The 23,630-nt window shown below is 45.8% G+C and overlaps 1 protein-coding gene across 4 annotated transcripts in view; it reads left to right on the top strand.

The window, feature by feature from the left end:
* Slc23a2 (solute carrier family 23 member 2) overlaps positions 1–23,630 on the top strand; it is an 87,725-nt gene that overhangs the window by 56,590 nt on the left and 7,505 nt on the right. For all 4 annotated transcript variants that reach the window (XM_052183691.1, XM_052183694.1, XM_052183693.1 and 1 more), the window contains 9 exons: positions 6,630–6,718; positions 7,647–7,711; positions 9,034–9,215; positions 11,886–12,006; positions 12,436–12,592; positions 16,792–16,939; positions 18,187–18,292; positions 21,125–21,254; positions 22,392–22,529. In XM_052183691.1, coding sequence (XP_052039651.1) covers positions 6,630–6,718; positions 7,647–7,711; positions 9,034–9,215; positions 11,886–12,006; positions 12,436–12,592; positions 16,792–16,939; positions 18,187–18,292; positions 21,125–21,254; positions 22,392–22,529 — 1,136 coding nt within the window. The remainder of the gene's footprint in view (positions 1–6,629; positions 6,719–7,646; positions 7,712–9,033; positions 9,216–11,885; positions 12,007–12,435; positions 12,593–16,791; positions 16,940–18,186; positions 18,293–21,124; positions 21,255–22,391; positions 22,530–23,630) is intronic.

The following is a 23,630-nucleotide window of genomic DNA, read 5'->3' as shown; positions in this document are numbered from 1 at the left end:
GTGTGAGAGGCAGTGTGTAGTATGTATGTAGGGCTGGTGGGGTGTGTGGCAGTGTGTAGTAGGTATGTAGGGCTGGTGGGGTGTGAGAGGCAGTGTGTAGTATGTATGTAGGGCTGGTGGGGTGTGTGGCAGTGTGTAGTATGTATGTAGGGCTGGTTGGGTGTGCCTGGCAGTATGTATTATGTATGTAGGGCTGGTGGGGTGTGTGGCAGTGTGTAGTATGTATGTAGGGCTGGTGGGGGTGTGTGGCAGTGTATAATATGTATGTAGGGCTGGTAGGGGTGGGGTCTTGTGCCCTCCTTGAGGGCCGTGCACTTTCCAGGGCTTACCTCTGGGGACTTTGAACCCATTCTATCAGAGTACAGAACGGTTATTTAGGGAGCTTGAAAAATTCCCCATGTTTCTTCATCTCCTGAGGAGTTCTTGTTTTTGTTTTAGATTTTGTGAACCAGTTGGAAACAAAGTTGCAGATAGCATGATGCTCCACTCAAAAATGGCCTAGGGATGATAGTCTCTGAGTAACCACAATGCCATTTATCAACTTGAAAATAATTATTCCATCATATCATCTAATATGCAGTCTACATTTAATTTCCCCAGTTGTTCCTAAAAGATGTGTGATAGCTGTTCCCTGAGCCTCTCTCCAAGCCATGGTCCAATTAAGCTCATACAGTGTTTTGCTTGCTATCGCTCTCATCTTTTTCAAGTCCAGGCTAGGTGTCATGGACTCATGATCCCAGCTTGTCTCATTGTGTCCTTATGGTGCTGTCTAATTTGTTGCACAGTCTATTAACTTGCTGTGAATTGGAAGATGGGCCAGAGGCATGGATGATTCATGGTGAACGTTTCACCAAAATTGCCAAGTTGGTGACCTTTGTATTCCACTGTGCCAAGCAGCATGTAATAGCTAGTTGCAATGTTTCCGCACAAGTAAAGATTACTGCCCACTTCACCAAGAAAGCATCTTAACTAGTGTGGTGAAATGAGAGGTCAGTGCAAACCTGGAAGGAAATGACCTTGAAGGGCATCATTTCTGGTCAGCCTCACTGGGGCTGTAGACTTAGTGGCTTAGATCCCTCTGTACCACTTACCAGCCATGAGACTTGGGCCAGGCTGCCTAGCTTCTCAAAGACCATTTCCCTGGATGGAAAATAATATGTAGCATGTTAATGAGTGTCGTGCAAGGTCGTGCCTGCTCCTCTGGTGCTGTGAGCTGTCATTATTACCTGGGCTCTGGAAAGGAGGTGAAAGTCTGGTGGAATAGCATGTCCCTGGTGAGTGTTACAGGACTGGGTGTGCCCTGGTCACACAGGCAGCATCCTGCCGTGGATGGGGAAAGAAAGGGTCATTAGAAAACAGCAGCGGTCATTTGACCCAGATCCTCCTGAGGCCTGAGCCTTCCTGCCTCAGGAGCATGTTTGCTGTGGCAGGGATGCTGGCCATGCTTCCTGATCACTCTTTATTGTTGTTTTTTTAAATATTCAAGGTTTCAGGAATTAAAAGACTGCCCGGCTCTTTGCTATTTGTGGATTTAATGAATTTTGTTCCCTCTACACTGTTTTTTGGTGGAGGGAATTTCTTAAAACAGGATTTCTCTGTGTAGCCCTGGCTGTCCTGAAACTAGCCAGACAAGGCTACATAGTGAGACCCTGTCAAAAAAAATAGATTAAATAAATATATACCCATTATGTAATGAGTAATTGCATTAGCACCTAATTGTATTAACATGCAGTAAATTGCACCTTTCTAAGGTGTGCAGTCAGGTGAGTTTTCCTGTGCATACAGTCACATGACCAGCACTGCAGTCAGCAGACAGAGAGCCATGTCACACAACCTTGTATTTGCCTCCATTTTATACTAACAGAGGATGCTTGCAAAGGAGATTATCCCAAGGAAAAGGTGGTCTGATATGGTAAAAAAAAATGTTCCTGAGGTGCTGGATGGCCTGCGGGTATTATCTTCTCCTCCCCTCCCCCCCCATCTAATCGCAATTCTGGTTTCTACACATAGGGCCTAGAAATAGTGAGTCCACTCAGTGTGCAGATGGCTGGTCCTCACTACCATTCTTTAGGATAATGGACTAGGTAGTAGTGTTCTCTGAGCAAGCAAGTGACTGACTTAGAGTAGGACTGGGAGGACAAGTTGAACCTGGAACATCTCATACAGGAAAGCTATGTTCAAAGAACAATACAGCATGTGGCAGTCCCTTCATAAGGAACAGGAGCCAACAGGCTGTTCTGGGTAGATTTGGACAATTCAGTTATTAAGAACATGCATAAAACTTAGATTCATGCGCCTGCAGTGATGTTCAGGAAAGAAGGTGGAGATACAGTGGAGAAACAGGGAACTTCTTCTTTACAGCAAATGTCATTTATAAACATAGAAACCCAGAAGGACGGCCTAGGCTACATAGCAAGATTGTGGTTCAAAATATTACTGATTGATTACCAGAGGATCCTAATTTCTAAACCTCATTCCATAATTTAAACTTAGTGGTAATATCACACAGTCAAAGAATCACTTCAGATTATTTGCTGTTAGTGAGAAAACATGTCACCTGATGAGATGAGTCACCTACCTTAAATAAATACCTTCACCTAGTGGGGCATCCTGGTGGACCGGTTCCAGTGTGACAAGTAGGTATTGAGAGGTCTCCTTGTCAGGATGCCTAGCTTGTGGTACACAGGCTTCCATTGTACTGCATGTGGGAACTGAAAATACTTGATAAACAATTAGAGAAATGTAGTTATTCTTGAATATTAGATTATCTTACTGTTATATTGTTATTTTTCTTGGGAGATATATAGACTGTTCTAATTGCTGCTCAAGTGTTTGGGTCAGGTGTTTTTGGTTTGTCATCTGATTCCCAAAAGCTGACTGATCGGTGAGGAAACACCACCAAAGCATTGCTAATTCACCCAAGTTCTTTTTTGGCACACTGCTTTGCTGTCTGTCAGAGGCGTCCAGTCCATCTTTTTGGCGTTTGTTTGATTCATCGATGAAGCTTGGTTTCTGTTCGAGTCCCTTAAGGATTATTATCTTTACATTGTCCTGCACTCCCGACTCAAGCTAGTGTTGGTCATTTGTCATTGGTAGATTTTGCAGCAGGTTTGATCATCATCTGTGCTAAGGAAGCGCAGACTACACTACAGTGAGGAATTCTGTCAGAACAAATACACGCGCACCTCCATGATGCTTCAGAGGGACTTTGGACTGTCAGACGGTTCTCCTTCCACAGGGACCGCAGAGCGCCTGAGATGTGTTCCCTCACTTCCTTTCTGCTCTCTTGTCAACCTGAACGACGCCCTACCCAGGCAGCATTGTAAATCCATATGTTAGGAAAGCCTAACTTCTTAATTTTAATCTAACAAAATTTCTTTCTAAGCATGTTTTTAAATAGCTCCTTAAATTCTTTACTGCTGGTCTAGGAATAAGATTGTGAATGAAAGGGCGGTGTCTTTCTGTCAGGCAGTCTTAGCTTCCAGACAGGATGAGCAGAACAGTATAGAGGGGAACCATTAGAGGCTAAAAGGTTAGCAGGTCCTGGCCCTAGCCGGCTTGTCACCAGAGTCAACACCAACGGACTTGGAAGTTGGTCAGGCATGGACCACACCTAGAGCCATGGCACAGCCTGTTCAAGTCTGAGTATAGCTTCCAGGTGACAGTCACCTGTCCCCATTTCTCTCAGTGTGATCCTTTCAGAGCTTAATCCTCTGAGCATTTCCCTTTTTGCCTACAGGTTCCACCGGTACCCTTTCACCTTCTGTTTGTCCCTCTCTCAGATGTCTCCTGAGGTTAAGTATCTGTGTTCTTGGGGGCCGGGATCCTGTGAACCCCATTTTGCACCTCTTCTCTTTGCCTGGGTTCCTCATAGCTTCTCAGCATGTGGCTCAATGCTTCTCAGTCTTTTCAGACAGCCTTACTTGGCGGGTGACAGAGCCCCCAGTGCTTCCTGGTGTTCAGTTGGAAGTCATCTAGGTGACTCTATTGTCTCCTTCCCACAGCAGCAGATCCTCAGGACCAGGATGCTTTTCATTGCCTTTTTGACAGGATTGTTATCCTTTCGTCTAGAGCAGTGCTTCTCAACCTTTCAATGCCTCAACCCTTTAATACGGGTCCTCATGTTGTAGTGACCCCTAACCATAACTTTATTTCATTGCTACTTCGTAACTATAAATTTGCTACTGTTATGAATTATACTGTAAATGGCCTTAAGTGACCCCTGTGAAAGGGTTATTTGTACCCCCTCCCAAAAGGGGTTGAAGCCCACCACAGACTTGAAAACTGCTGATTTAGCACAAGGGGGTTGGGGCCTTAAGGCTTAGCTGCACCTTGAAGTAATGGATCAAAAATCCAGATTTGGGGCTGGAAAAGATGGCTCAGCAGTTAAGAGTGCATGCTGCTCTTACGTAGGACCCAGGTTCAGCTTCTGCCCCCAAGTTAGGGGCTCACAGCCACTTGCAACCCCAGTTCCAGTGGATCCAATGTCCTCTTCTAGCATACATACACACAGACACAAATAAAAAAATAGTTTTTAAAGATCCTGAATTGGTATCACACAACCCCCCCCCCCCCACCAAATCAGAAGCTGTGCTGTAGACACATACAAGTGCCGCAGTGATGGACTTCCTGGTGTAGTCTCCCTGACCTAGCTATTCTCCTGTCATTGTTCATGAGCTCCTGTAGCATTTCCCAAGAATTTAAGTCCTGTTTCTGATTTGAAATGAGACCACGAGGCCAGCTGTGCATCTGCCAGCCCATCTTAGGAGACTTCATTGTCACTTGCTCAGGACCCCATAGTCCCAGTCAGCACTTCAGCCTTACTCTTACATAAAATGTTCACCATAGCTGCCAAGATCAGGTTCAGACTGAGGTTTAATAGAGAGTGGAGCTCAGCGCCAGCCTTGACTTCTGTCACTTGCCAATGTGCGATGATCAAGATTTCTAAGTGCAGTGAGCCTGGTGCACACTTTAACCCCAGCATTCAGGAGACAGGCAGCAGATCTCAGAATTTGAGGCCATCCTGCTTTATGTAGTGAGTTCCAGGCCATCCAGGGCTATGTTGGAAGGACAGCCCCCTAATAAATATGAATATATACACAAACATATATATTCAATTCAATCTTTATGTTACCCTATGCTGCCTTAAAGTCTGAACCTGTGGTAAAATGGTGTTATTCGGACTGTTCAAGATGGCATCCATTCTTAATATCACAGTAACATTTCATTATCTTTACAATATATTCCTAAAATTTTGTGTGAGGAATTTCTATACGTCAGTGTCTATTTTCCCTTTGATGTACCTTTCTACTAAAGAGGACCAACACATTTAGTGGCACCGTGCTCCAGACCCCTCGAACACAGTAGTAGCCCCTGCTTGTACTTAGGAGGCCCATCTCCGTCTTATAGCCCACATCCTACCTGCTCTTACTAAGGACATTTACTGTGGCTCAAATGGCCAGGTGGGTGTTTTGACAAAGGAGCACATCAGAAAGGAGCACACCAGGTTCTGGGACTGCCCAGCTGCAGCTGTTCTTTGGCCAGGGCTACTTCTGTTTCTGTGTATTCTTTGTTTCTGGCACAGAGCTTATCAGGAAGCTGCCGAGTCTCTACCTCATGAGCCAGACCACTGGCAAGGCTGTCTGGGGCATCTAGGGGTGTGTGTTTAGCCTGCTGGTCCTGCAGACAGCAGGCACATGATTTTGTACTTTACCCTCAAATACTGTGAAAAATAGTGATTAAGTTTTTGATTTTGTTTTTGTTTTGGTTTTTGGTTTTTCGAGATAGGATTTCTCTGTATAGCCCTGGCTGACCTGGAACTCACTCTGTAGAGCAGGCTGGCTTCGAACTCAGAAATCCGCCTGCCTCTGCCTCCCAAGTACTGGGATTAAAGGCATGCACCACCATCGCCCGGCTAGTGATTAAGTTTTTATGCTGTTAACTTAGGCGACACAATCTGCATTTCCAGTAAAAATAGCAAAATCATTGTGATTTGATTAGTTGCATTCAGTTTGAGAATGTGGGCAGGAGATTTAATGGGGAGTTTACCAGGTTTCTGAACCCTTTAAAATGTATTAGAATAAATAAGTTTAAGTATTTTATATTATCAGTCAGAACATTTCTTATATATATACTCTCATATTGTAACTTTTGGTACATATAGATCATTAATATAATTTTAATATTTATCTTATGACTAGGGCAGACCTTAACTCTTGGAATGAAGCAATGGAATAATGAATGAGAAATAAAAGAGGAGGAGGAGGAGGGAACTACACAGGTTTTATTAGGGATCTCATGAGCTTAGCTGGAAAGCAGGAAGTCCAAATCCCCACTGATCCCCCTCCAGGGGGAGAGGAAACAGTAGCAGGAGCTGGTATTGGGGTCCCAGTTAGCACTGACTACAGGGGTCCCCTGGAACTGCCCAGACCAGAGCATCAGAAGCAGGGGGGAAGGGAGAAGCTAGTGTCCAGCTATGGCTGTCCGAGTTCTTACAGAGATTCTTCACAGGTGTGGCTGTGTTACTCATTTGCTGCGTGTCTATGGAAAAGACTGTTAAGCTGTCAAATAGTGAACTACCTCGGTAGTTCCCGATGCCGTGATCATGGTTTTGGTCTCGTTTCTTTTAGGTTACCCCTGTTTCAGGCCAGTGCTTTTGCATTTTTGGCCCCTGCTCGAGCCATCCTGTCTTTAGATAAATGGAAATGTAACACCACAGGTAATTGCAGTTATTTCCACATATGTCATTGGGGTCCTTTAAAGCAGGTGGAAAGGGGGCCTGGACACCTGCCAATAACAGCATTCCTTCCTGTATTGAGCATAGAATGTACCAGCCCGTAAGCAGCTTAGAATGCTCCAGTCTGTGGACCGTGCCTGTTTCTGTCTTTACATCTCCTCTTCATCCCTAACCTTAGGGCAAGCTAGGGCCAGAAATGACCTCGTTTCTGTTTGCCAATGAAGCTGATAAATATGGGGATAGGATGAAAATATGTGTGCTGTTTTCCTGCCTCTCTCTTTCCGTGGATTTTAGACCTACCCTGGTCCCTCTCTCGCTGCGTCAGCATCCCTTCTCTGAAGCATCTTTGCTTTTTAAGGATCTGGCTACTGTGGTTTTCTGCAAGTGACTTCCATTCCCCTTTGTAGTGATTGCAAAGATCCTCACAGAACTGATAACTCAAGGAGATGAGAGACTCAGACTTGGACTCTCAGAGCAGCTTACATTTGGGATTCTAGGAACCAAGCTTTCCTGGTTTCCTTGCCTTCCCTGCTCCTAGGGGTTACTTTGTGACCATCGATTTTGATTTAGGAACTGGAAAAGGCCCTGCTTTATCAAGATTTTTAAAACCTCAGCCCGCCAGCTTTGCTTTTGGGCATTTCAGGTAGCTGTTTACAAAGAGTGGTTTCTGTGGAGCTTGCACTGGCTGGTAGCACCACTTTAGTCAGCCTTTGACACACTGAGGAGCTCTGTCAGCGAGTACATTTGGTCACTTAGTCCTGGGAGTCCATCTCCAATAAGCCCTAGTGTCGCAGGTTGAGTCTTAGGAGTTGGTACTTAATGAGATGAAGAAATTATTAATGGATAATAAATATGTGCTATGAAACACGAGTGTCACTCCAAGAAAAAATCTTTCCTTTTTGTTTTCAAGAGATCACAGTTGCCAATGGAACAGCAGAGCTGTTGGAACATATCTGGCACCCCCGGATCCAAGAGGTAAAGCCACTCATGTCTCCCCGCCTCTGATGCTGACTGTGCCCAACAGAGCTGCTTTTCTTAAGTACCTTTTGTTTTCAACTCCTGGATGCTGACTTCTACTGTCTGTTGAGCTTCATGTCCTGTCCCCAGGCCTGCCTGCTTATGTCCCCCAGTGTGATGGCTGGGGCTTGTTGGCTCTCGAGAAGGAAGAGGTCTGGCTGCTTTGTATCTGTGTGTTGTTAGCTGTCTATTGTTGTGTGGGAATGCTAAAAACAGCTTGAATGGAGAAAGCTTAGTGTCCGAGGCTATGTCTGTCATAGTGGGGAGGTCCTGATTCAGCTCATGGCTGTCAGGAAGAGAGTGAGGAACACAAGAAGGGACCAGGGAAGATAGAATTTCCCGACACACATCTCAGTGTCTGCGCCTCCAGCTAGGTCCCATCTCTTAGTAATGTTCTCAGTTACGAGCCGTCCATTAGCTGTTTGTCTCTGGAAGCAACGTGACAGACACACCAGAGGAGAGCGTTACTAACTCGGGCGTCTCAGAGCAAGCAAGTTGTTAGTCACGCCTGCTTGTTGAAAAAACTAAAGATAAAACTAAAGTGCACTTGAGCAGAGCTGATTAAAGCTGTCCCCAGGTACAGAAAACTAGTTGATGAGTGCATATATATTCATAGGATCACTATGTGAAATATTTAGATTTAGTACAAATGTCACTTTATGTGACAAGGACATTCTTTAGAATTTTTGTCAGTTACTCTGTCTTTTGAATGTCTTTCAGGGGCTTGGTCTTTTAAAGATGTTTATACTGAAATATCTCCTAGGGTTGGATTGACAGTATGCTCATCTGAGAGCTGACAGACCTGTTCATCTCACCCTGCAGTGGAGAAAGCAGCAGATTTATCATCAGTCCCCATTTCTGCAGTTAACCTTATAGCAACAATGTCATGTTAGTGTGCTTGCTGTTCCTCAGTTACCTCAGCAGTGATGTCATGTTAGTGTGCTGGTCCTCAGTAACCTCAGCAGTGATATCATGTTAATGTGCTGGTCCTCAATTACCTCAGCAGTGATGTCATGTTAGTGTGCTAGTCCTCAGTTACCTCAGCAGTGATATCATGTTAATGTGCTGGTCCTCAATTACCTCAGCAGTGATGTCATGTTAGTGTGCTGGTCCTCAGTTACCTCCATAGAAACCTTGCTTGCAGGGCCCTGGGGAGTATCCCAACTGTTGTGATGCTATATGATAAGATTTGTTGCCTTGAAGAAATATCAGTTGTGATTACAGGTACTACATTCTGAATGTTTGACATCGCTCACAAACTGTACCCTTTTGTGTTTCAGATCCAGGGGGCTATCATCATGTCCTCATTGATAGAAGTGGTCATTGGCCTCCTTGGCCTGCCAGGGGCTCTGCTGAGGTATATTGGGCCCTTGACCATCACACCCACCGTGGCCCTCATTGGCCTCTCTGGTTTCCAGGCAGCAGGAGAGAGAGCTGGAAAGCACTGGGGCATTGCCATGCTGTAAGTGTTCTAAGAGAACTCCAGGGGTGGGGACAATTTTTACCACTGTGGGACAGTTGTGGAATACTTGGAACAGTCACACTAACATGAGAATTATTAAGACAGTGTTCTGATACTTTTAAGTTTTATTCAATTCAGGCCAGGGCTAGTTAAGTGATTGTATTAGATCAGAGTTTGAGACATGGTAATGCTCATGTTGTTCCAAAGGCAGATAGCAGTGATGTGTGCAGATGAGAGAATTATTAGATTTGTTCATGGTGTGGTCCTTGCTCTTGCCCTTTGAGGTCATGAGAAGCCTCATACAAGTTTGCTATGCTGGGACGCCATTGTTTAGATGAGGCTGGCAGCAGAGAGATGCTGTGGAAGGACCTCTGTGCTCGGCTGCTCTCAACAGTGTGCAGTGTGATGGTGAGGCTGCAGTCTCTCACAGGGCCTGCTTGTGCTGTGTTGGTCCCTTCTTCTCCATAGAACCAAATGCATTGGAGGTGTTGATCAGTATTGTATATCAATGAAGACATGTAGGACTTTAATAATCTTATAAGAGGGGATTCACATTCTTTTTTACATGTGTAGAGTAGATGTGAGGATTATATCATAGGGAAGTGCTTCTGAGGATCTGTCAAAATTTTACCAACTAATACAAAATTTAAAACAAACTAAAAATATTTCCAACTTTTTGTTTTGGGAAATATTCCATATTTAATAACACAGCATTTGTTAATTTCTTTTACTGTGCGTCTGTGCTTTGTTTAATGGTCACGTAGAAGGCAGACACTCATACCATCCCCTGGGAAATCCCCTCAGGAGCCCCATAGCATCACGGTGTCCTCTCTGCGGGGAAACACAGGGCTTAGAGCCACTGCGAACTCTGCAGCTAACTCTCCAGGTGCTGCTGCTCCGTAGGGTGTCTGGTTTCAGATGGACACACCCCAGGTTCCCTCTCCTGCCTTTCTCCACGCCCCCAGATTGTTATACTCCCCCCCCCCACACACACACACACACACACTGCCACATGCAGCCCAGGACACAGTCTGCATCTGTGCTCCTCCCTGGGGCTTTCTCCTCTTTGGTCCCCAACTCTCCTTGTCCTGCCCCTTGCTAGCCATTTCTAGTCTGTGCAGGGCTTAGCCATTACTGCTTTCCTGTGTCCCTCTTTTGAAATCCCGGGGTAGGCTCAAGCTAGACTTTTATCAGATTTTCTCTCTTTCTTTGGTGAGTCTCTTAAATGTATTTGAAAAGAGAACACTACAGTGCAGGTGGCTGTTGCTTGGAACAAAGATGACAGGCAGGGTTGGGCCTCTTTGGGACATTGTAGATAGTGTTCATCCTGAGTAAATAAGCAGTTTCTAATACTATGTTGGTTTTGGTGGTAGGGTTTCAGGTTTTTGGGTTTTTTTTCGTAAATTTCTCTGCCCCAAAGGAACTGGAGTGACTTGGGCCCCATGAGTGTTCTTAACCGTAGCCTACGCTGTCAGACTTCAGTGGGTTTCCAGTTTACCCAGTCGCCACACCAGGCTTCGCACTACACCTCATTGGACAAGCAATAAGGAAGTGAATTTCCATAGCTTGTAGTCCTGTATCAGCAGTCGGAATCAATAAGCCTAGCTTTGGGGACATTCTCCTTGTCAACTTTACCTTAGGTGGCAAGTGAAAAAAGTCACTCCAGAAAAGATTAGACACCTTGTTAGATGACCACACATCCTCCTGTCCCTTTGCTGTTTCCATGACACGATTGATCAACCCAGGAGGATGAGAAATGGCCTCCTATTTGCCAGCCATGTGGGCCTCAGGTCGGTGCAGGTGCCCTGCTGCTGCAAGTTCTGGGATCTGCAAGCTCTGTAGTCAGCCCAGGCAGGCCGGCCTCTACAACAAGTGTAGAAGTAAGTAAGCCCCAGGCTGCAGATCTAGACCGTGCAGTCAAGTAGGTCTGACTGACTGCAGCGCTGGCTTAGTACCTGTGGGAAGAACATGCTCACAGAAGACCAGGTGCTTCTCAAGAAGCTGTGCACTTTTCTTTCTTTTTTAATTTTTAATTAATTATTTTTAAGACAGGTTTCTCTGTCAACCCTGACTGTCCTGGAACTCTGTAGACCAGGTAGAGATCCACCTGCCTCTGCCTCCCAAGTTCTGGGATTAAAGGTGTGTAACACCACCACTACCCAGCCCGTGCTGTTTTCTTGAATATTGAAGTTTCACCCTATTATTTTATGAATAAATCAAAAAATAAAGGAAAGTGGAAAAATAGTCACCAGTCATTTTAAAGTGTGAAGCTGACCCCTGGTGGCATTTGAATCACCTCTCTCTCCCCTTGGTGTGTGTGTGTGTGTGTGTGTGTGTGTGTGTGTGTAGCCATGTGTGCACACTCCCCTCCTCTGGAGAGCTGCTTCAGGCTGATTGTTAGTTGTAAGTATCCTCTCTGGAACTGTTGTATTTGGCATCGATCTCTTCCATGGAGTGAGCTGTCCCATTCTCTGGGTTTCTTTACTTCAGTCAGTATCAAAAAATTCTAGACCAGCTGCTTATGGTATTTTCTCCAGATGATAAAGTAACATCCGAATTGTAGCAAGGAGGACTGGCATCACATGTAGGCGAATGCACTGAACACATGAAATCAGCGAAAACTTTAGCTGCAACAGCTTTTGATTTTATGAATGTTCTTTCTCTTCTCAGGACGATTTTCCTAGTGTTACTCTTCTCGCAATATGCCCGAAATGTTAAATTTCCTCTCCCGATTTACAAATCCAAGAAAGGGTGGACAGCATACAAGTTCCAACTTTTCAAAATGTTTCCTGTGAGTAGCAGATCATGTCACCCTCAACTCTGCCACAACATGCCTTTGTTCATACCTAAAGGAAGGAGACCCTCCTACATCTGTGATGATGACACGAAGGCTGACTACCCCAGGCCGCACAGCCTTGAGGGCTAGATGCCGTCCGTGTAAGGGTCTGGTTCCAAGATCAGAGCACATTATTTTGCAGTGCCACAGGACTCTTGTCCATGGCTCTGAGCTGCGACCCATGTGGTCTCTGCAGGCATGTTGCCCATTCTTCTCTTACTGGCCAGACATTGGGAGGGTACAGTGAGTTTACCTGCATAAACCTCTCAGTGCAATTCCACTGAAGCGTTCTACCTGGTACTGACAGTGGTGGGCTTGGGATGCTGCTTCCGCAGTAGGAAGGGATATTTTACCCAACACAGATTCTGCCCTTGACCACTCCAGATAATCCTGGCTATCCTCGTGTCCTGGCTGCTGTGCTTCGTCTTCACGGTGACCGATGTCTTCCCTTCCAACAGCACCGACTACGGCTACTATGCTCGCACGGATGCCAGGAAAGGCGTACTTCTGGTAGCCCCGTGGTTTAAGGTTCCCTACCCATGTAAGTATCAAGAGGGCCCAACAGAGCCGGGTGGGGAGTAGGCAAAAAAGGTCTCGATAATGAATAGCCTTTTCTGAATGCCCTGTACTTAGACATTTTTTCTAATTATTTATGTGCTAAGTGTATGCACGTGTATGTGTGTGTGCAGGCACAGGTCAGAGGACAGTCTCAAATGTGGCGCTCACCTTTCCCTTGTTCAGAACAGGGCCTTTTTGTGATTGGGCACAGGGGTCCTCCATTTTCCACCTCCTCTCTGGAGAGCCTGGTCTTACAGATGTACAGCGCTGTGTGGGTTCTGGGCACTTCAGCCCGTGTTCTCAGGCTTTGCGGCAAGCACATGGCAGACATTACCCACTGAGGCTTCTCCCTAACCCAAAGCCGGAAGGTCAAATGGCCACTGTGGTCATTAGAGAATTAGTGGAGGGACATTCTTGTCCCCAGAAGTCAGTCATCCACACAGTCACTGACCAGCTCCCCTAGCAGGTGAACTACTTGGCCTTCGGAGCCCTATTAGGCTCTGAAATGCTAACAAATGTGCGCTGTCATGGCGAGGGCTCGAGGGCCGCAGTTGAGAAAGACAAGTACAAAGCTCCTTGATACCAGAGCCTCGAGATGAAAAGACCTGGAGATTAGCTCGCAGGAAGCCCCAGCCTGCCAGAGTTTATGTAACCGTTTTACTTTGGCCACAGATACAGAGGTAAACTGATACTTAATGGCAGCCGGAAGCTGGAGCTTAGGCCTTGGTATTGGGTAACTCAGCGACAGAACACGAATCTCCCAAGTGACATGCAGCGCTCTCCAGCGCTCTGAACTGTGCTCACCTGAACCAGTGGCTATAATGCTCGTCCCACATCTTGGGTCTTCTTAAAGAATGAGCTTAGCTAGGTTGAGCCAGTTACCCCATTGAGCCGTCTTAGTTTCTTATTTTGCAATGAGAAACCTAAAAAGCAAGAAAAGCCAAGAATATTAAGGTTGGGTCAAAGATGACTCCTTCAGGCATGCTGAGTGGTTGGCAGCTCTCTTTGTTCCTGATACTTTATAAAAGCTTTAACAGGCTTAGTCTTCTAAAATAACATTCTCACCACGTGGCGTCTCGATGTGTATTTATATATACTATCCTGTTTCCAGAAAAATGTGCTTGGTTCATAAACATACCTATAATCCAAGATAAAATGAGACTAAAGGTTACTTGGTAAGGCACCATGGGAGGACAGAGCAGAGAAAGCGCCTCAGCGTGGCCACGAGGTCGGCCCATGCTTCTGGCTTCCCAGCTGGACAGCCAGTGGGAACACAGGCAACCAGCCGTTCCTGTGAGGGATTCTCCAGGGTCCTCAGGGGGCCTATATGTGCAGTGGTGGCACTGAATAAGCAAGGTGCATGGCATCACCATGAGGGTGGTTGAACTCATACAGTTCTCTTCAGGACAGCCTTCAGCTGCCAAGATCTAGCTACCGGTCTCCTACTCTGTTCCTCTGAGTAAAAAGCCACCCTCAGTCCTGTGCACTTTCCAGCAATTTGGATCAGAGAGAGAGTTTTTAAATACCAAGCAGTGCTCTCAGCTTCAATATAGGAAGGATTGCCTAGATTAATGTTCATTTACAGACTTCTGGTCCAAGATGTCAGCAATGCCAAGGTTGAGAATCTGTTGTACCACCCTGAAAAAAATTGTACTTAAGCCAGGCACACGTCCCTATAGATTACCAGCTCTGAGAGGCTGAGGTAAAAGGATTATGATTTTGAGATCATAAACAAACTCAAAAATAATTAGCAAAGATCTAGCTAGAAGGAGAAATAAAGTAACAGCTTTAAGGCAGAAGTAAAAAAGGTATGTGTGTGTACACATGCTGAATGAAAACAGACAGATCAATTAAAAGTTTAAGCTGGAGAGATGGCTCAGTGGTTAAGAGTTCTTCCAGAGGCCGTGGCGGCTTCTACTCCCAGCAGCCACTTGGTGGTTCACACAGCACCTGTTGTAACTGCAGTTCCAGCGGGAATCTGACGCCCAATTAGGGCACTGCACACACATGGTGCACCTCCGTCCATGCAGGCACACTACATGTCAACACACAAGGGAAAAATAAGTCTTCAGAAACTTAAGAATATTTTAAACTGTTGATATAAAAGATTTTTAGAAATCAGACTTAAAGATGTCAGGTAAAAGGAATTTAAAGCGTACTTCATGGAAAATGATGCAGGTTGAGTATCCTCTTTTTCCAAACTGATTGGGACCCTGGATCTCTTAGAAGTAGAGAGTTTGGGGTTGGGAGTCTATATACTGTATCCCCAGAACACTGAGGGTGGGTCTAAGCATGAAGGTCATATACATTCACCCAACGACACACAACCTGAAGGTCATTATGCACACACTTTTTAGTACAGCTGCATTTATTTTATTTTTAATATATATGGATGCTTTTCCTGCAAGTATATCTGTGCACTATTTTCCTTCCTGGTGCCCACGGAGGCCAAAGAGAGTGTTATATCTTCTAGATCTGGAGTTATAAATGGTTGTGAGTTGCCATCTGGGTGATTGGAATCAAACCCAGGTCCTCTTAAAACCCAGTGCTCTTAACCTTTGAGCCAGCCCTCACCCCACCCCCAAGTGCCTGCATATTGACTGTAATCTAGCACAGAAGGTTAGATTTGGAATTTTCTACTTGTGATGTGATGTTAGTTCTTTAAAAAAAAACCAAAAAGCCACTAGATTTTGGAACATTTTATATTTTTTAGTTAGGAATATGTTCAACTGAAAATGGTCAAATATAATAGGAATCTTTTCCCCAAAATCAGGATACTAAAGGGAAACCAGTGTTAACATTGTAACAGCCAAAGTTTATTTCAAAACTCCAAATGGAACTTGACAAATAAGAGAGAACCTGAGAGAACCAACCCTGAGAGAAAGTGCAGCGCAGCAGTGAGGCTTCTCCGACTGCTCCCACTGAGTAGGACAGAGCAGCAGTGAGGCTTCTCCGACTGCTCCCACTGAGTAGGGCAGAGCAGCAGTGAGGCTTCTCCGACTGCTCCCACTGAGTAGGACAGAGCAGCAGTGAGGCTTCTCCGACTGCTCCCACTGAGTAGGGCAGAGCAGCAGTGAGGCTTTTCCGACTGCTCCCACTGAGTAGGGCAGAGCAGCAGTGAGGCTTCTCCGACTGCTCCCACTGAGTAGGGCAGAGCAGCAGTGAGGCTTCTCCGACTGCTCCCACTGAGTAGGGCAGAGCAGCAGTGAGGCTTCTCCGACTGCTCCCACTGAGTAGGGCAGAGCAGCAGTGAGGCTTCTCCGACTGCTCCCACTGAGTAGGGCAGCCCCCGGCTCCAGCCCTGTTCTGTGCATCCATCATACTTTGAATGTCATCTTTCTTGTCTTAGCTGTTCCTGGTCATCTCAGAGTGCCCAGAGCTGCAGGTGCCTGCCCCACAATTGTGGTTTGTATTTATCCACTCTGTGGCATCTGCATTATCATTCCAATAGTTCAAGGAAGAAGGGCAAGTGAGTTTATCAGGAGTCTATTCATATTGGCAATAAAAGACAGTGAGTTAACTTTTCCTAACATTATTTGTAGTATACTCTGACAACAGACTTGCTGGTAACAAGGTGGTAGGGTTTGCAGCACACTGTCACATTAGAGTAGCTGATGCCATACCTTGTACCCTGATTCCTACTACGGCTGGATATGAATTCCTGAATCCCTGGACACACACACACACACACACACACACACACACACACACACACAGAGAGAGAGGAATGTGATCCCAGCCCTGTAATGAACACAAACACACAGAGGAATGTAATCCCAGCCCTGTAATGCACACACACACACACACACACACACACACACACACACACACACACACACCAGGCTATCCAGGAACACTATTTCTGCTCCACCATAGCAGGCTGTGTTAAACTACATGTTAGTAGAACTAGGAACATAACTTTGAGGAAGAGAACATCCCACCTCTTCCAGACAAGTGATGGCTTTCTTAAGATGAGGAGGTCAACTCTCAACCAAGGCCCCAATTCAGTAACCTTCCTACACATCTAGTATGCTAATGATTTAAGATTTAAAAGCAACCAATTTCCAAGAGCTTCAAAATCCTACAGAGAGATATTGCAGTTTTCTGCAGTCCTTCTAACCTTTGCCTGTTCCTAGAGGTAAGTAAGTGAACACGTCTTTCATGGCTGTCTTCCCTCCTCAGTTCAGTGGGGGATGCCCACCGTCTCTGCAGCTGGTGTCATTGGCATGCTCAGTGCTGTCGTAGCCAGTATCATTGAGTCCATCGGCGACTACTATGCCTGTGCCAGACTCTCCTGTGCCCCGCCACCTCCCATCCATGCAATAAACAGGTATGTCCCAAGAAAGGCCTGCTCATCTAGCCTTGGGGAAGAAGCTGAGGGCTTTGGATGATGACAGCCAAACCAGAATTGGCCGTTTGCCTTTAGCCAAGCCACTGCCCTGAGCACCCAGCCTCTCCTGGCCCAGCTCAGCATCCCACCTCCTCCCAGGCTCCCCAGCCGAATGGAGAGGTGGATCATCTCTTAGGAGCTTGAAGCCATGCACACATGAAGCTCAGCAGAACAGGTGTGCATGTCGCCATCCTTGGCTTGGCTCTGTAAAATTGTCTGCTTGGATTTTCTGTTGTCATGTTTTCCCAGATGCTCACCTTAGCCCACCCTGCCCCATCCCAAGAACTCAAATTTTAGGTTGATTGTAGTGGAACAACACCTTCATGGTTTACAGGGTTATTTCTGAGTTGAGGAAGTTGTGGTTTTCTCCCATTCAATTCTGGCTGCCACAGTCAGGTAGCTGGCAGGACATTTTAATTGCATCCGACAGTGACTGCTTTAGGTGTGTCAGTACACACCTAAATAAATACCGGACCCTCGTTCTTTCAGTGGCCCTTCAGGGTGAGCTGTTCACAGTCATGATTCACAGAAACAGACAAGAACAGGGAGAGGTGGGGACCCTGAAGATCAAGAGGCTTATGAGCTGTGCAGTTTGCATTTCTTTAGTTTCTGGAAGTCACTGGAGGATTGATCCTAAGGAAGGCACAGAGAAAGGAGCACAAGTCACTCCTCCCTGTTGTTGCCCCTCCAATAGACTTGTACCAGGTGTGGGTGGGGCTCTGTAAGTTTTTCACAGTTCTTCCAAATAGAATTGCTACATGTGAGGAGACTGCTCATTTTACATTAAAACAAAACAAAACAACTCAATAGTTACAAACTTACAAAGCATTTTTTCTAATGAAACTATATTAATAGCAAAGGATCAAATTGATGTATCTTACTTCAAAGCATAGATGATGATGATGCTTCTTTTAGATTCAGTAGTTTTTTGGTTTCATTTGAAATTATTTTAGAGTATTTGTATCTAATGGGCGGTGTGGTGCTAGCCTTCTTAGAGTTGCTGGGCATGTGGGGAGTTGTCTTCAGCCCACCAGAGAAGGGACCTGAGATTCTGCAACTGCTACTGATTAGCATCCCCACTCCTCCCAAGGGGGCATAATTCTTGTAGGTTTCAAACAAACATTAATTGCTGGTTGCAGTGTTACCGATGAATGACAGTTTCTCCCTTCCCCCTTTTTTCCCTTTAGGGGTATTTTCGTGGAGGGTCTTTCCTGTGTTCTCGATGGCATATTTGGTACCGGGAATGGCTCTACCTCCTCCAGTCCCAATATTGGAGTTTTGGGAATTACAAAGGTATAAATGTTTTCCTAATTAAATGGCTGAGCATATGTCCATTTCAATGATGGGTCTGACCTGACCCTTCCCTTCATTATCTTCCTTCCTCATCTTCTCCTTTTCTCCTTGGATGAGTTTGGAGTGCCAGCTAGGAGACCTCTCCTCATCTGGTCATCGGGGTAGGAGACATCTGGGTGTAGCTTTGGTGTCCTGCAGTCTCTAGACATTGATTAAGCATCTGCCTGGGTCAGGCCTCTAAGCACTTGGGTGGGTGGTGCATGATGAAAATTGGAGTTTACATTTGAATGAGGGAAGACCTCAGAACTCAATAGAGCATACTGGATGAGAGAGAGATACCTGTTACTACAGAAAACCATCTGTTACATTAAACCATCTGTCTCAGACTTCTGGGACAGAATCCCTTTTCAGGAAAATCTGTAGAGTCATGGTGAAGCAGACCCTTGATCTGACTCCTAAACTCACTTGACCGTGCCAAGCACTCTGCCAGACCCTAGTTATTGACATGTAAACCTACAGCTGTCCCACCCGAAACCCCACTTCTGTAAGAATGAGTCTGCTCTATACCTGTCAGCTTTATTACGGGCAGTTAAACTTTATGTCCCAGTTGCCTTCAGCCAAAAAGTGCTGCTTGCCAGGATGTTGGGTACTGGTTGGCCCAGCAGTCATTGGATGTTGTGTAACTAGATTTAAGATTGGCTCCCCTTTCTTTATGAGCTGCATGAGTCGTAAGTCTCCTTACCTGAGAAGCCAATCCGGAAGCCTTCTAGACATGTTTGACCTCTAGCTCCATACAGGATTCTATAACCAGATAACAAGAAACCCAGTCCGGTTTGGTTCATCTTGATTACAAATCCGGGTGAGAGGGAGCAGCATCCAGATGCAGGAAGCACACCTGACTTGTTTGTTGATCTTCCCATAAGAGGCAGGGCTGATGTAAGCTCAACTTCACGTGTGCTAGCCGATGGCACCATCTGCTGCCTATTGCTCCCAGTACTTGGCACGAAGGGAGGGAGACTTTATAGGCACTTCCTTGGTGCCATTGCTGGAGTCCCAGGTGCTGTCTACGAAAGGCAGCAGATGTGGAGCCTGAGGAGCTGAAGGTATGGTCTGATGGGCACAGAGTATGGATTAACCAGCCACCCCTGAGCCTCTGTTCTCCCATAAGCCTATGGGCAACTAACTAGTTATAAATACGCAGGTTGTGAAATTGTTTAACAAGCACCGTCCTTCTGTATCCTTACAGATGCCACACAACAGCTAAGGCCACTGAAAGGAAACAAATACCCTTTGCAGCATGACCATGGTGGCTCAGGGGTGATTGATCCTGGAATGGTATAGCTTTTCTGAAGTGGCACCCAACAGCATTTACTTACTTTGTTGTGCAGGGGAAAATGTATCCATGAGTGCAGTTCCCACAAGGCCAAGCTAGCATCAGCTGCCCTTGGTGCCAAGCTGTAGGTATTGTGAGTCTTCAAACACGGGTGCAGGAAGAACAGGATGAGCTCTTAGCCCATCATTTATATTACTCTGCTTCCGTCATTTCTCCAGGCAGAAGCTGTATCCATTCAAGTCTCTCACTGTCAAGTCCCTAGTCTACATCTGCCTTAGAGCAGGGAGGTGGGACTTGGAGCAGGAATGTCTATGTGGCCCTACCCTTGTGGCCAGCAAGGAAGTCTCCCTGCTTGGGGTAAGAGGGTATGAGCCCTGCACTGTATTAGACCTCTCATCCCGCTAAATGGCAGGGACAAACAACCTTTATGAGTAAGGCACGGCTTTTAAGTCCACGCTGGCTAACAGGGTGGTCCGTAGATTTTCCTTACTCAGTCACAATAACCATATTTCAAGGCTCAGTCATTGAACACAGATCTGTGGCTGTTAGACAACAGCACATTCAGAAAACATTTCCACTGTAGCAATCCTGGGCAGGCAGGGCTGAGCCATTGACCCAGACTTGGTTTGAAAGGAGGCTGGTCTGTCCCCCATTGGTCTGCTTGCATTTTATGGCAGCTCTTGGACTTGGAATTAACCTTCTCCTCAGAGATGAGCTACCTGCCTTGCCTCTGCTAGAGTGGGCCATGTGTCCCACAGAGAGAACAACAGGACACAAGCGGGATGGGCTGCCCTGACCCTATCGCTGTTTCTCATCGAGGTCACAGCAGGTCAACTCTTTGGTGCCTTGGTCTGTAGAAGTAGCTTGCAAGATGTTAGAATGTATCAGCCTGGCTTTCTGGCATGTTCCAAGTACCAGCTGTGTTACAGATACCTTCAAAGGTACCTAGGCAAGCAAACTAACAGCCAGGCCCCAGTAGTTTGCATTCCTAGACCCCATCACTCTACCACCTTGTATGGCCACACAGCGAGAGGAGGCGCTTCCACAAATGGAGGGGCGCTATTTCCCTGACTCTGGAGGTGGAGTAGAGTCACGAGGATTTCTGGTGGACTGTTTTGGGTGAAAAGTCATATGAAAAAGTGGGAGAAAAGCAGGAACAGTGTGTATAACTGTTGCATCCATGACTCCAGCCCAGGAGGACATTTCAACCAGTGGCCCTGAAACCCACACTCGGCAAATGCACTGCATCCAAGGAATAAAGTCTTAAATTTCTAACTCCTGATCCCTGGGGGTCACCTGTTCACAGCTGAAGCAGTGAACTGGTGGTGAAGCAGCAGGTGGCAAGAACAGAGGGGGTCTTGGGTTGTCTCTATAGTCCCTGTTAACAGAAAGTTTAAAGTAACCTAGATCCTGCCCTAGACACATTTTTGCCCTGGGCCCTTGGAGACTGGGTTGAAGAATGGCGGGTAAACCTGTGTCTGCAACTGCTGTGTCCACAGGTCGGCAGCCGCCGCGTGATCCAGTATGGTGCAGCTCTCATGCTGGGCTTGGGCATGGTTGGCAAGTTCAGCGCCCTCTTCGCCTCCCTCCCAGACCCCGTGCTTGGAGCCCTCTTCTGCACACTCTTTGGTAAGAGCACACTGCCTTGGTAGCAGGTTACCCTCACGTGCCGATCTTCATGTTGGCAGACTCGTTTTTTAAAATCCAGTGTTTGCTGTTGCTCTTTGCATACAGACTTTCCTGTACAGACTTTAGTCTTCAGACCCAGTAAAGGTTTTGTGCAATGGAAACTCAGCACTCAAAATCTGGACCATAAAGATACATGCAAAACATGCTTGTCTGAGAACACTTGACTCTGAACAGAGCACTGAGCTAAACAAATGCAGAATGAAAGCAGGTTCTGCTTCCCCGAAGGCTCTCATCAGAAAAGGTGTAAAGGTCACCTCATACATACTAGCTAATTCTTAATGCAGAGCTCCGTGTGTTAGACAGTAAGATCTAACAATAAATCTAATAGTTTCCACTTTAAATTGTAAAAGATAGTGCTTCAAAAACAAAGATTTGCATCAGTGTCCAAGCTAAATGTATGTTAAAGACAGAAGCAATTTCTAAGAAAATTATATGGAAATTAAGATAAAATCTAATCTTTTAAATTTAGACTTTCTATTTGATTTAACTCAGATATATTCCCTCAAGAAATGAACCCTTTCAACTGACACTTTGACAGTGGGACTTTGGATTGGATCTGCTCTGCACCTTTCAGATACAGTCATTGTGGACATGCACCAGATTTCTAATGTGGGTTTAATCAAAGTGCTGAGAGAGAGCAAGAGCTGGCTCAGCAGTTAGAGCGCTAGCTGCCCTAGGGAACCTGGTTCAGTTCCCAGCCCCCACATGGTGACTCACAGTTACAGAGCATCTGACATATACTTCTGGCCTCCATGGGCACCAGGCACACACTTGGTTCACAGACATAAATGTGAACACAATACTTACATACATACAAGTTAAAATAAAACTGAACCATTGTCTGTCTACTTGATTTAACGAAAATGTAGTGTGATACTTGTGTGTGATGTAATAGTTCGGGTCAGAGACGGGTGTTCATGTTCTACCAGCCCTCTCTTTCTGCCACTACACTGGTCTCCAGGATTTCTGAGGGACAGAGAAAGGACACGTGGCAATCTATTCACAGCCTCTAGGATAGTCTGTCTGCATGCCATAGACAAACTCAGTGGAACTGTGTTCTGATACTTCTCTCTCCAGGAATGATCACAGCTGTTGGCCTCTCTAACCTGCAGTTCATTGACTTGAATTCTTCCCGGAACCTGTTTGTGCTTGGATTTTCCATCTTCTTCGGGCTTGTTCTTCCAAGTTACCTCAGACAAAACCCTCTGGTTACAGGTAGGAGAAAGAGGTCTTGAATCTCGGGTAGGACAGTTAGGATTTCATCATAGATTTCACAAATAGCTCTTGTAATGGGAAGAGACCTTGGGACCTCAGGTGTGTATTGCTGAATGCTTTTTCTCTGCCTTCGTTCTGAATCTTATTCTGATGATTTCCCTGGAAGCCACCGGGACATTCCATAGACCTTGGCATGTGCCTCCATACTTGTTTGGGAGTGCCTTGGAATTGGTGGGCATTTGATATGGGAGGCTAAGGTTTTTGTTTTTGTTTTTTCCCCCTGAGACAGGATTTCTCTGTGAAGCTCTGGCTGACCTGGAACTCACTCTGTAGACCAGGCTGGCCTCGAACTCAGAGATCTGCCTGCCCCTGCCTCCCAAGTGCTGGGATTAAAGGCGTGTGCCACCACGCCCACCTGTTTTTTTCTTCAATTTTCCTTTTTTATTTCACACATGTGAATGTTTTCCTGCGATTGTGTATATTTTCATCAGCTACACGTAGCGCCAGAAGAGGGCATCAGCTCTCCCTGGAACCAGAGAAACAGAAGAATGAGAGGCACCAAGTAGGTGTTAGAAACCAAGCCTGCCTCTATGAGAAGAGCAGGTGCACTTACCTGATGAATCGTCATCTCACCAGCCCCCAGTTGGTACCTCTCCTTTTTGGCTCTGTAAAACTTTTGATTTCTCAGACTCATGATGTATTAAATTGTATAATTCCTTAAAACACAACTTCACAGATTTTGATTTAAGTTTTTCTGTTTTCAATTCAAGAATACCAATTTAGGGCCTAGAAAAATGGCTCAGCAGTTATTAGCTCCCTTTTAAAACATTTTTTTATATTTTATTTATGTGTATGAGTGTCTTGCCTGCATACATGCGCATACATGTGTGCCTTGTGCCTGAGAAGGTCACATGAGGACTTTGGATCCCCTGGGATTGGAGTTAAAGACAGTTGTGAGCTATGTGTGTTCCTGGAATTGACCCTGGGTCTTCTACAAGACCAGCCGGTGTTTCTAACCAGTAATTCAGCTCTGCATCCAGCCCTCTTGTGAGCTCTCTATACTCTTGTAGAGGTCCTGGGTCCAGTTTTCAGAATCCATGT

The sequence above is a fragment of the Apodemus sylvaticus genome, chromosome 5 (assembly GCF_947179515.1).
Source record: "Apodemus sylvaticus chromosome 5, mApoSyl1.1, whole genome shotgun sequence".
NCBI classification, from domain to species: domain Eukaryota; kingdom Metazoa; phylum Chordata; class Mammalia; order Rodentia; family Muridae; genus Apodemus; species Apodemus sylvaticus.
Note: the sequence above shows the minus strand (reverse complement) of the source record. Positions and strands in the feature narration are given on the sequence as shown.